Here is a 12354-nt window from a genome sequence, read left to right as displayed (position 1 = left end):
GAGGTATACTACTTACTATTCCTAGTACAAGGAATCACACAAGATTCAGTTCATTCATGAGTCTATACAAATATACTACATACTATATGAAGAGATACTATTACATATTATATGAAGAGATACTATTACATACTATAACATAGAATACTAGACGGAGGATACTTGACAGAGAATAATATAACAGAGAATACTATACAAAGGATACTATACAGAGAATACTATACATAGAATACTATTACTATAACAAGATTCATAGATAACATAATGTGAGATACTACTTCATGACACATCGACCAATTCGTTATGTCGCGTTTTGTAACCAAAATCTCATGGAGGAAGAGCATGAGTTTGCATATAGATTTATACTGGATTGACTATCCTACACCTGTGTTGTTCGCTACAGTGGGACTTGCAAGTCTACGGGTGCCAAATGTCATTTCTTCCGACGTATTTCATCGTCGTGTTATATTCATATTAGTATGGTAACAATCATATCACATTTTTCCTTATTTAAACATTTTCCTAAAGTAACTAAGATTGGGATTTTATAAAATATTTAGTTACTTTATAATAATCATTATACTTTTAATGAGAATTAGAGTTATTGTCCTACTCGCTCGGCTAACGACCCTCCACCAATCAAGGAAGCGGTGGGTGAGAGTGGACACCCATTAAGCTGCCATTTTATAGGCAACAACCTTATACCCCCTTATAGACCGGCTTTGTGAATGAGGCCTACTAAGGGTAAAACGACTTGATCTTATGCATATGTATAAATATTAACCATTAATCTTATAATAGTATAAGGGTTGAATTTTAACTTTTATAATCCTAAGTGTTGGAATTTAAAGTGTGTGTGTCTTTACAAATTCCAAAACTTGAGGGCAAGTTTTGAAACTCTTCAAAGTTTTTCATTTCATAACTTATGAGTTAAGGGTTCATAAAAGTGAAGACTCTTCATTTTTATGTAACTTATGTGTTTAAATGTTCATTAAAAGAGGTGATCTTTGGAAATCCATAACTTGAGGACAAATTATGGATTCCATTAAAACACATAATTGATCAAGAATTAATCATTAAACAATTTAGAAATTAATTCCTATGATCTAACAATAACTCATAAGAACATGAATATCCATATCAAAATTTTATGAACATATGAACACATTTAAACATGGAATTTTGATATTAGCCATTGTAAATGGATTGGAACAACAATTACACTGTCTAAAACAGGTTTTAAAACATCAAAACAGTTTAGGTTAATGTTTCTAGTCCATTTCTAGCAGCAAAAATCGAAAATTTGCACTCTGCCTGGCCAACTCGTCGAGTGCAAGAATTCACTCACCGAGTTGGTTGAATATAAGCTTGGACTCGTCGAGTTCCCCCAAGAACTCAGCGAGTCCCTGTGCAGACAACAAGAATTTTGACTTTTTTCAACAGTTTGCATCAAGTATTCAAGAAAAAAATCTTAGGCTCTATTCCTACTGTTGGGTTATGAGCATCCTAACACTCCTAAGGTGTTCATGCAACCCTAAAACCTTGGATCTATATTTTACTATGAATACATGCAACTATTGTTTTTCCAAGGTTCATAACATATCTAGCATGGCATGGGGAACATTAAACATAATGGCTAGAAGAATTACATACCTTTCAATAGTTAGTTGATTCCTTGGAGTTTGAGAGCTAAGCACCAATAATGTGGAAGCCTCAAATGGAAATCACAAATCACCACAAACTTGGAAAAACCTTAAGAGAGTGTATCCTAGCTTATAGAAATCGGCCACCTCTTTGCATACACACAACTAGTGCCATTTCAAGCATCACAAGCTCCTTTATATAATGTGAGGAATTATGGTTACATACATGTAAACCCTAATACCCATGACTCTTCCTTTCTAAGGATCCATGGATTAAAAGCTCCATGGACTCCCATGCATGCCAAGCCCATTCCAAATGAGTATTAGCCCACACTTATATAAATACGAGAGCCCATATTTAATTAGTCACCAATGATCAATACAAATTAAATAATATGATTTCATATTAATATATTATAGCTTATAATATATTAACAAATCATAAACATACAATTCTCAAAGGTTTAACCATATAAAAGTTTGGGTGAAGTGCAACCCAAATGGACCATGCCCAGTCGGGTCAAGTATATACAAAATAAAGTTATGGACTTAGACACCTTATCCAACAGAATCATATGTGATTAAATACATATATTCACATGTGATTATATGTATCTAATCACAAATTATTTATATAGAAAATATTCATTTTCTAATCATGTATAATCACTTGTGATTAAATACACGATAATAAATATTGAATCCAAAACACAAAATGAATATTTCCCATATAAAACATATATGATTATATGTAAACATGATCCATTTTCAAATGTGGACAAAGAACAACTATTGAATTTTGAACGCAAAACCAAATCTTGTGCACATAAATCATATATTATTAAATACAAATATGGACAATATTCATTTTTGAGTTTTCGATTCAATTTGTTGGTCTCGTGCATTTAATCATATGTGATTATATGTAACACCTCGTTTAATTAATAAATAAACATATAAATTAATAAATGTAACTCCCGGACTAAATTGTGAAGAATTTTAATAGTTGAGGGTTGTTTAGTAAATTACCGGATTTAATTTGTGAAGGATTTTAGAAGTGGGGGTATGTTTGGTAATTATTACGATTTATTATGAAATTGAATTCATAAGGCAGGGTATAAATGGTAAATGATGGACTTATATTGAATAGATTCTTGGGGGTGGGGGCTAAAAGGTAAATTTTGGGGCTTAATTTGAAGAAGAACTGATAAGGAGGGGCTATATGTGACAAAAGTGAAAGGAAGTTTGTATTGGAGTGGATATACTCGGTGACCTTTCCTTCCCGTCACCTTATTACTCCCAAACCCTAAACCTCAGAGGTTCCAGCCGCCATGAGTGAAGTCAGCCGCCACTACCTCGCTTCTGTTCGCTATTCCGATCAATAGGGATGCCTACCGCCTCGCCATTAAGCACCGTCGACCGATACACTGCTATGGAAGGTCTCCATTTCGATGCTGCTGCCGGAGAACCACCAAGGGTCGATGAAGACGATGAGCAGTTGTTTGTCAAGGTGGTTTCTATTGATTTCTATTGCCATCGTTTTCTGCCGCCCCCTCGTCTCCGTTTCTTCTACCGTCGAGTTATTGCCACCATCACTTTATCGAGCAGAGGTTGCAGTTGTGGATGAAGCTTTCCCTCTAACTGCCATGGGCCCTTGTGAGGTTGGCTGTGATCGGGAGCATTCCCTTGCTCAGTTCGCCATCGCTCAGCCTTCTCTTTTCTCCATTTCTTTCGAATGGTACATTGTTGTTGCCGCCTTGTCCCGCTGTACATCGTCGCCGTTGTTAGACACCGTTATGCCGCCGATGAGCCGCTTGAGTTGTTTCTGCCATTGCCAAACGCCACCAGGTGGGTAGCTGGGTGCGCCTTGCAAACATAGTCGCGTAGGTGTGTTGCTGCTTGTCTAGGAACCAACAGAAACCACCGCCACCACCGTGCGGTGGTGGCTACCATCCCAATATCGTCGTTGTTGTCCCCTTGAGCCACCAGGTGGGTGGCTGGAGTGTTGTGTGCAATCTAAAGTATGTGTGTGTGTTTTGTCTAGTTAGAGTTCATAGGAAAAGCCACCACCACCTCCATGAGGTGGTGGCTGCCGGCTTGTACCGCCGCCAGCCACCAATAGAGTCGTTTTCTGAGTGTGTTTTACAGTGGTTAGTGTGTGTGTGTGTATGTTTATTTACGGATTAAATACTTGTAATTGTAATTAGTAGAAAATGTAATGAAAAGAACCATAACCACCACCGTAAGGTGGTGGCCACCGCTGTGAACCGTCGTTGACCACCACTACCCAAGTAGGTAGTGGGTGGTGCCCCCAAGCAAAACCTTAATGGACCTAGCAAAACCCTAATGGGCTTACAGATTAATTTTGGGCCTATTGGGCCATGTTTGGGTAGAAATCCCTAATTGTGAGTGTTTGGGCCTTCGACTTATTAGGACCCACCTTTGGGCCATTAGGATTGGATTGTGTAGTAAGCCCAAATTATTCCATATCATTTATCTAGTAGAGTAAAGGACTTAATGGATTAAGTCCTTAATGAGTTAAGTGAGAAACACTTAACCATAATTGTCATTTTATGTGAAACCCTAATTTTACTTGGACTTGAGTTGGGCCTTCCTATTGGGCCTTGGTGATTGGGATAATAATGGACCATCCAAGAGCAAGCAAACAAATTAGAATAATTAACTGGTCTTAGGGTAAGGCCCATATGAGGGTTTGGACCCAATTTGGAAAATTAGGCCATAGTTTGGGCCTTGATGGTTATATAATAATGGGCCATTAAAATGCCAAATGTTGGACTAGACTAAATGGTTGGGCTTTTGATCAAGACCATGTAGAGATTTGGGCCCAATTGGGAAAATTGGGCCATAGTTGGGCTTTGGTGCATTATTAGACCTTTGGGCCTTTGGATTGGTCCTTGGGCTTGAGTCAAGCTAAGATTGGGGTAAGGTAGTCTCTTACCCAAGCATGGACTTATGAATATGAGTTGGAACCCAATTAGTAATTACGTGTTATTTTGATATTGACAAATCGGGAATCTGTCATCTAGCAGCTATGGTTTTGTCAGCGGGACTTCAGCATGTGAGGTGAGTTTCCTTCAAGTAGGAATGGGCTACGGCCACAATGTCGGCCCGTTTAGATGGCAGTAGTTTCGGACTATGGTTTGATGACGGGGTGGTCCAGAGAAGTAGTTCAATATGCTTGATGTCTTTGTGATTCAGGCATGTCTATGTGTTATGTGTTCCGGACTGCGGTGCGATGCAGTATGCAGTATATGTGTTATTGTTATATGTTATGATTTTACTATGCTATGTTCAGTCAGATCCGGACTTCAGTCCGATGTAGTGGGCAAGGCCCTAGTTAATTCCGGACTTTGGTCTGATGCAGTGGGTAAGGCCCTAGTTAGTTCCGGACTTCGGTCTGATGCAATGGGAAAGGCCCTAGTTAGTTCCGGACTTCGGTTCGATGCAGTGGGCAAGGCCCTAATCAGTTTTGGACTTCGGTTCGATGCAGATGGCAAGGCCCTAGTCAATTCCAGACTTCGGTCCGATGTAGAGGGTAAGGCCCTAGTTAGTTCCAGACTTCGGTCTGATGCAGTGGGCAAGCCCTAGTATGTGCTTTATATGTTATTGTATGGTATGTGGTAGTTTGGGGGAGCTCACTAAGCTTCATGCTTATAGTTTTAGCTTGGTTTCAGGTACTCAGTTTTCAAAGAGGAGCTCGGGAAGATTGTAGTGCACACACCATCTGTTCAGCCTGGGATGTTTATAATTTGATAGTTTGACAATTGTTATGATATTTTGAGATACACTGTTTATGATTTCTATATGATGTTCGATCACTATGGTTTTATTATTAAATTAAAACGAAATTTTTTGACTGTATTTTTAGGATGTTACAAGTTGGTATCAGAGCCTTGGTTTGAGGGATTCGGACGCACTTCCGAGTGTGTATAAACTCAAACTAAGGAAGTGGTATAAAGTTTTCAAAAGAAAAGAGTTTTAGAAAAGCAAAAAGATTTTTTTTTTTTTGAAAGAAAATAACTTTGAAAAGAGAAAAAGGGGTGTCGTGCGTGCAATCAGCCAAGTTCAAGTAAGTACTCACAAATTACCCATACAAGTTTATGCTATGTTCTGATTATCAGCTTATTTAGAACAACATGCTAGATTAGGACTAACGATCTAGGAAGGATGCCTTATACACCCGTTATATGTGTTCCAGCTTAATGAGAACTGCATGCTAGTACAGAATTGTCAGTATGATAACCAGAGTAGTAGATGCTTGATTGTGTGTACTCGATGCTCGAATGTTGCTTGCTTTGTGCTATTAGGAGTCTTAGCTATCTTTTACTAACTAGTAAATGAATATGTTACGTTACATATTGCGAGGATTAAATAATTTCAGAAGGTTAGGTCTAGCTCTATTACGCAGCTCTTGTTTGAGTCCAACCATTGCAGGGTAGGATCTCTCATTCGAAGAATTATCTAGTCTGAGTGATATGTAATAGTATTCGCGAGCTAGTTATGGGAAGAAAGCTGGGACTTCTTATGCAGCTGATGGCGAAGAGTGGAAAGGTGATTACCCTAGGACAATCCTAGGATGAGAGTAGCAGAGAGCAGTAGCAGTAGAATGGACTTGGTGGAGTCAAGGCAGTTTTTGAGGAAAGTAAGGATAGATGTGGAAGGTAGTATGTGTTGGATAAGGTGTCTAAGTTCATAACTATATTTTGTATGTACTTGACCCAACCCGGCATGGTGCATTTGGGTTGCATGGCACCATGCATTTGGATAGACTAAATGAGAGAAATAACACTTGTGGTTTATTAATATATTATAAGTTCTAATATATTAATAGTATTATTTAATTAGTATTGATCAAGAATTAATTTGGAAATAATTAAGTGATCAAAAGATAACTAATTAAATATATGGGTTGATTATGTAAATCATCCATAACTTGTATAGTGGGCTAAAAGGCTCCATGGATTATCAAGTTGGGTTAAACCCAAAGGATGCTCCATGGGAGTTACAAACCCATGGGTCATGGAAATGAAGACTCATGTCACATTAGGGTTTACATGGTGTAACCCTAGATGTGACACACTATATAAAGAACTTGATGCACACCAAAATCGACTCACTACAAGAAAAATACCCTTTAATGACGTGCGAACAATGACACACACTGATTTACGATACACATTTTGATGTGTTCTTAAAAATAATGTCAGCCTTCCAAAATTTGAAGGATAGAAGATACGCATTTGTGCATGCCCTAAAATTATTGTCCCACAAAAAAAATTTACAAACATGGAGGGCACCTAAATTAAATGGGCGTCGTCTACAAATGTCGCTTTACATTTTTTTTCATTTAAACGCGCGTTTTTAAAGAGGGATCCTCTAAAATTAGAAAATTCTAAAATTTTGAAGTAATCTCCCTTATCTCTCATAAAATCATACAGAGAGCCATTTTCTCCCTCCTCCGTCAATCTAACCTTAGACACAACCACCGTCAATTCGCAACGATGTCTTCCTTCTTCCTTGCTCCAGATTTGTGACCTTCTTTGAAGCTATCTTATCCTCCCCCACCTAGTACTACCGTACTCGAAATTGATGAAACCGTAACGGCCCTTCATCATCAACAATCAACGCCTCCATCACTCACGATGTTGGCGATTGGGGTTCTAAGTCCTGGATCCACCTTCTGTCTCCTATCCGTAAGTCGTTTTCTCCTCCGTTACTTCTTTCGAATAGATCGGTCTTCATGTTGATTTGATTTAGATCAATCCGATTTATAATACTTGAGTTAATCTGATTTGATTTGTAAATGAATGTAACTAGATATGCAATTTGTGCTTTCTACCTGAATAATTTAAAGTTTGCTTGCCTGCATTTTGCTCGTTGGTTGTTTCTAATTGTTTCTGCGATTATACGCTTGTCAATTTGAGATCATCTTAGTATTTGTTCATCTATACAATCAAGTTTTTGAGTGAGAAACATAAATGAATTCTATACAGATCATAACAATAAGCAAGTAATTCACTCTTGAATTGGTGATATTTCAGATCACAAAGAACCAAATCTAGGTCACCTCAGTAGAAAATCTCTTCAAGTGAAATAAAAACTTTATGCATTTATCATTTATGACTGTCGGCTAATTATTCTTACCAGTAACATTACTTACTTCTAGATCCGTTTGTTTATATTGTAGCTATATGTGATATTTTCAGCCCACTTTGCTTAAAGCCCTCAATTTCGTATCTGATTGGCTTGGGCAATGGCTGAGGGCATCATTCCTGAGGTGCATTCTCTCTCTCTCTCTCTCTCTCTCTCTCTCTCTCTCTCTTTGGAAAACCATAATCACCCTTCTGGTTTTCTGAACCAAGTTCATCCGCTCTTGCCTCCGGTCCTATCTTTGGTAATGTAAGTATCTGCACACATGATTACATCTAATGGCCGAAGTTGGTGAAATAACGGCGGCAGCTGAAGTGGGTTCTCATGGCGGAGGTTCAGGATGTTCAAAGTTTTTGCCTTAGGAAAACCCATGAGTTTGTCCTTTCTTTTGATATAACAAATCTTTATATAAATCAAGAATCTTGATTCTTGATTCTAGGTGACATTCAGTGCCACATCACTTGCACCAGAGGTTCAGGATGTTATCCCTTCCGGACTTGTCAGAGAGACTCCATATCTGACTCATTCGATTTTCAACACGCATGATACTTTTTTTCAAAACCTAGTCACTTTTTTAACATGTAAAAGGCTTTTCCTGCTTCTTTATTTATTTATTTATTTTGGTTATCATACGGAGCATGAGCTACTAAGATACATTAGTAAGCTGCAGTCAAAGGATCTGTCATTATGCCACAGTATGATTCCTTTGGGATATTGCACCATGAAGCTTAATGCAACTACAGAGATGATGCCTGTGACATGGCAGCCTTTGCAGATATGCATCCTTTTGCTCCTACCCAACAAGCATAGGGGTATCAGGTAATCAAATCTTTCTAATTTTGACTTACGATTCCAAATTATATTTCTGTTGACTTTTTTTTAACCTGAGAGCAACATAAAAAAATATCTTGCAGGAAGTGTTCAAGAATTTGGGGGACATTCTGTGTACCATAACCGGATTTGACTCTTTCTCTTTGCAACCAAATGTTGGAGCTACTGGAGAATATGAATGCACAGGTACATGAACATTGCACTTCTTGTGTCGTTTTAATGGAGCTAACAAAATTGAAACATCATATAAAAATTATTTGGTTTTTATTTTTTACAGGTTGGATTAACAAGTCCATGGTGGATTGGGGTTGATGTTTGTCATCTAAACCTTCACAAGACATTTTGCATTCCACATGGTGGTGGTGGGCCCAAAATGGGCCCCATTGGTGTGAAGAAACACTTGGCACCCTACTTGCCTTCACACCCTGTGGTAAGACAAAACAATAATTTTTTTAGTTTGATGTTTATGTGTAATTAGAGTAATATGTTGTTAAGTTTATATAAATTAATTTGTAAATCTTGATTTAATGGTTGCCACTAGAGGCAGCCCCTGAGTAGAGTAAGCCACTTGGCACGGTTTCAGCAGCACCTTGGGGTTCAACACTTATCTTGCCTATATCGTATACATACATTGCCATGATGGGATCTCAAGGACTTACAGATGCATACAGTATAGCTATCTTGAATGCAAACTATATGGCAAAACGTCTTGAGGTCTCAATTTCTTTCTTTCTCTATTCATAAAGAACAAATATATAATATTTTTTTAATTATTGTTATTATCAAGTTCTCAATTTTTTTCCTTTGGGATTAATTACATTGCAGAGTCACTATCCCATTCTTTTCCGTGGTGTGAGTGGAACAGTTGCCCATGAGTTCATCGTTGATTTGAGACCCTTGAAAGTAAGTTATAATATTATTTAGTCATATTTTTTGTTAAGTCAAAAAGAAATAAAAACTAACTTGAATCATATTCATATTCAGACAAGTGCTGGAATAGAGCCAGAAGATGTTGCAAAACGTCTGATTGATTACCGGTTTTATGGTCTAACTATGTCATGTTCAATTCCAGGAACACTAATGATTGAACCCACTGAAAGTGAAAGCAAGGTATTTTTTGAAAAAAAAAAAGAGTAAAGTTTCTTTAAAAGTTATAATGTTTTTTCCTTTCCTTTCATAAGCTATACTAAAGATAGGGTAGGTACAACTCACTTACAGCGGGTTTTTCGCAAAACCAGGCTTCGCTGGAGCAGCGTTCCAGAGCCGAAAGGCTTTTTTCTCGAGGCTCCGGGAGCCTCGGGGCTTCCTTCGGGTGCTAGGGGGTTTACCCTTGGCTTTAGGGGGTTAGGGAGGCTTAGAGAGAGATTCTAGAGAGAGAAAGAGAACTTGGAAGGGCTGAGAAATGAGGATGCCCCGGCACCCTTTTTATAGGCTCGAAAAGCCAAAAACTCGTCGAGTTGGCCTCAAACTCGTCGAGTTGGTCTCAAACTCGTCGAGTTCCAGGCCAGGTGTCACCATCTGGTGGCTAGCCTTGGGGAGGAAGCAACGGCTAGGATTGCGCCACGTCACCCGATTTCGCACAGCAGCCTCCCGACTTAGAAAAATCATAACTCTCGCATATGAGCTCCGTTTTTGACGTTCTTTTTTTCCACACGTATTGAAAAACAAGATCTACAACTTTCATTTAGACTCCATTGGCTAATTCTTGACCGATCTTAAATTTAACAGTAGGAGAAGATTAGACTGCTAAATGACCGCAAAGAATTCGTGACTCCTTCATACGGACTCCGTTTTTGTCCATCTTTTTACTGTTGAGTTCCTATTAATGAGATCTTCAACTCTCATTTAGGTCGCATAAGCCAAAACCCGCTCGAACTAAAATTCGAGTTTCGGGTCGTGCACTGCTAAGCCGAATCTTAGAAAAATCATAACTTCCTCATACGAAGTCAGATTTGGGCGTTCTTTTTATCGACGCTCTTAGTTTAACATATTCTTCAACTTTTTTTTAGATTGCTAACACTAAATCTCGCTCTATCGTAAATTCGCTATTTACGCTTCCCGGCGCCGTGCCGGTTTTGCCGTAAAACTTCGACGGGCCATAACTTCTTCGTTATAACTCGGATTTCGGCGTTCTTTATATGTACGGAAACCTTGAGACATATTCCATAACTTGGTTAAGATTATTTATTCTAAATAATCTTTTGTCAAAAAGTCGTTTTCGACCCCTATTTCCTCTAAATTGACTAGCCCGGATTTGCGGGCGTTACATATATGACATAACATGTGGAATTTTTGTGTTGTAGGCTGAGTTGGACAGGTTTTGTGATGCTTTGATCTCCATTAGACAAGAAATATCAGAAATTGAGAAAGGAACGGTGAACATCAACAACAATGTCATCAAGGTAATTATAACAATAACTAAGTTCTGACTGTTTTGTATTATTTGTTCAAGAGTTATATTAGGGATAATGATGGAAATTTAAAAAAATGTAGGGAGCACCTCATCCACCACAACTACTCATGGCTGATAAGTGGACAAAACCATACTCCATAGAATATGCAGCTTACCCTGCACCATGGCTTCGTGCAGCTAAGTTCTGGCCTACTACATGTTCGTCTCTCTCTCATGCATAAAATTTAATCTGAATAATTAAAAATTTTTTTTTTGAATCCTGAATTGTTGATTGATGTGCTTAAAGATTGATTAACTATGGTTGGGTTAATTATGTGTGACAGGTCGTGTGGACAATGTGTATGGTGATCGGAACCCTTCATATATTATTCTTTTTACAGATAAGATTCTTCCATAAAATGGCATCAAGGCTAGCTCTTGTCACTGGTGGTGAAAAACTGATTTCCGCTGTCCTTGAAGCAGAGCGACCTACTATCAGGTTGTTAAATGGATTTTTTAATTACCTTTTAGAGCGTTAAATATTTTTATTTTTTATGTATTGTGAAATAAATTCTAGGTTTTCTCTTGTAGTCAATTGCATGACAAATCTCGGATGGAGGCAAATATTGTTTTCCTCGAACAACATAAAGGTTATTTCTTACTTTACCATTTAATGTTATAAAGCAAAGTGCTGGAATACTTGAACTTGGAATTAAGAAGTCTATTTTATCATCAATGTCAGGAGATAACAGTCTTACTTTACCATTAATGTTATAAAGCAAACTAGTAAAAACTACAAGATAGGAAAGAAATGTTAAGAGAGTTGATTTAACATCAATAAACTTGATTCCTAATAAGAAATACAATACAGTTCATGAGAAGTAAAATGGAAGTCTGGATCATTTGATTCAAAGTTCATTGTTGTGAGTTAATGTACAAAAGAATTAGTCAAAATACAAAAATGTGGGCGAAATAGTCATTTTACGTGGATTTAATGGATATCTCAGTTGCAATTTAACATCATGTATGAGTTGACAAGAACCTAATCATAGTAAATATGTGTGCATTAAGTAAGTGCTACAATAGTAACATTGTAATAAAAAGCTCAGATTCAAAATTAGAAGTTTAACAATCAAGATTTCAAGAACATAATGATGGAAGCTCACTAGTCTGCAACGAATAAATAGATAGGATGCCTAGAGATGAAAAGATCAGGTGAAAAGAACAGATAAACCAGCTAAATTGAAATTTACCACTGTGCAAGAGTTGACAAGAACATAATCTGTGCATGAGGAATCTTTAGATTTACAATCAAAA

At 37.6% G+C, this 12354-nt stretch overlaps 1 protein-coding gene and 1 long non-coding RNA gene across 2 annotated transcripts; both read left to right on the top strand.

Moving 5' to 3' along the window:
- Window positions 1-8535: 8535 nt before the first annotated feature.
- On the top strand, window positions 8536-10685 carry LOC111920279 (glycine dehydrogenase (decarboxylating), mitochondrial). Its single transcript, XM_052767778.1, has 7 exons — window positions 8536-8633; window positions 8729-8759; window positions 8923-9075; window positions 9204-9359; window positions 9471-9548; window positions 9630-9778; window positions 10655-10685. Exons 1-7 carry the CDS (start codon window positions 8536-8538, stop codon window positions 10683-10685), a joined length of 696 nt encoding a protein of 231 aa, XP_052623738.1.
- Window positions 10686-10939: 254 nt separating this feature from the next.
- Window positions 10940-11176, top strand: LOC128128827 (uncharacterized). The gene is made up of 2 exons (XR_008226877.1): window positions 10940-11047; window positions 11139-11176. It is a non-coding gene; the product is annotated as an uncharacterized LOC128128827 (long non-coding RNA).
- Window positions 11177-12354: the final 1178 nt, after the last annotated feature.

This window comes from Lactuca sativa, chromosome 9 (genome assembly GCF_002870075.4).
Source record: "Lactuca sativa cultivar Salinas chromosome 9, Lsat_Salinas_v11, whole genome shotgun sequence".
Taxonomy (NCBI): domain Eukaryota; kingdom Viridiplantae; phylum Streptophyta; class Magnoliopsida; order Asterales; family Asteraceae; genus Lactuca; species Lactuca sativa.
The sequence above is the reverse complement of the archived record's forward strand: the minus strand, read 5'-3'. Positions and strand labels throughout refer to the sequence as shown.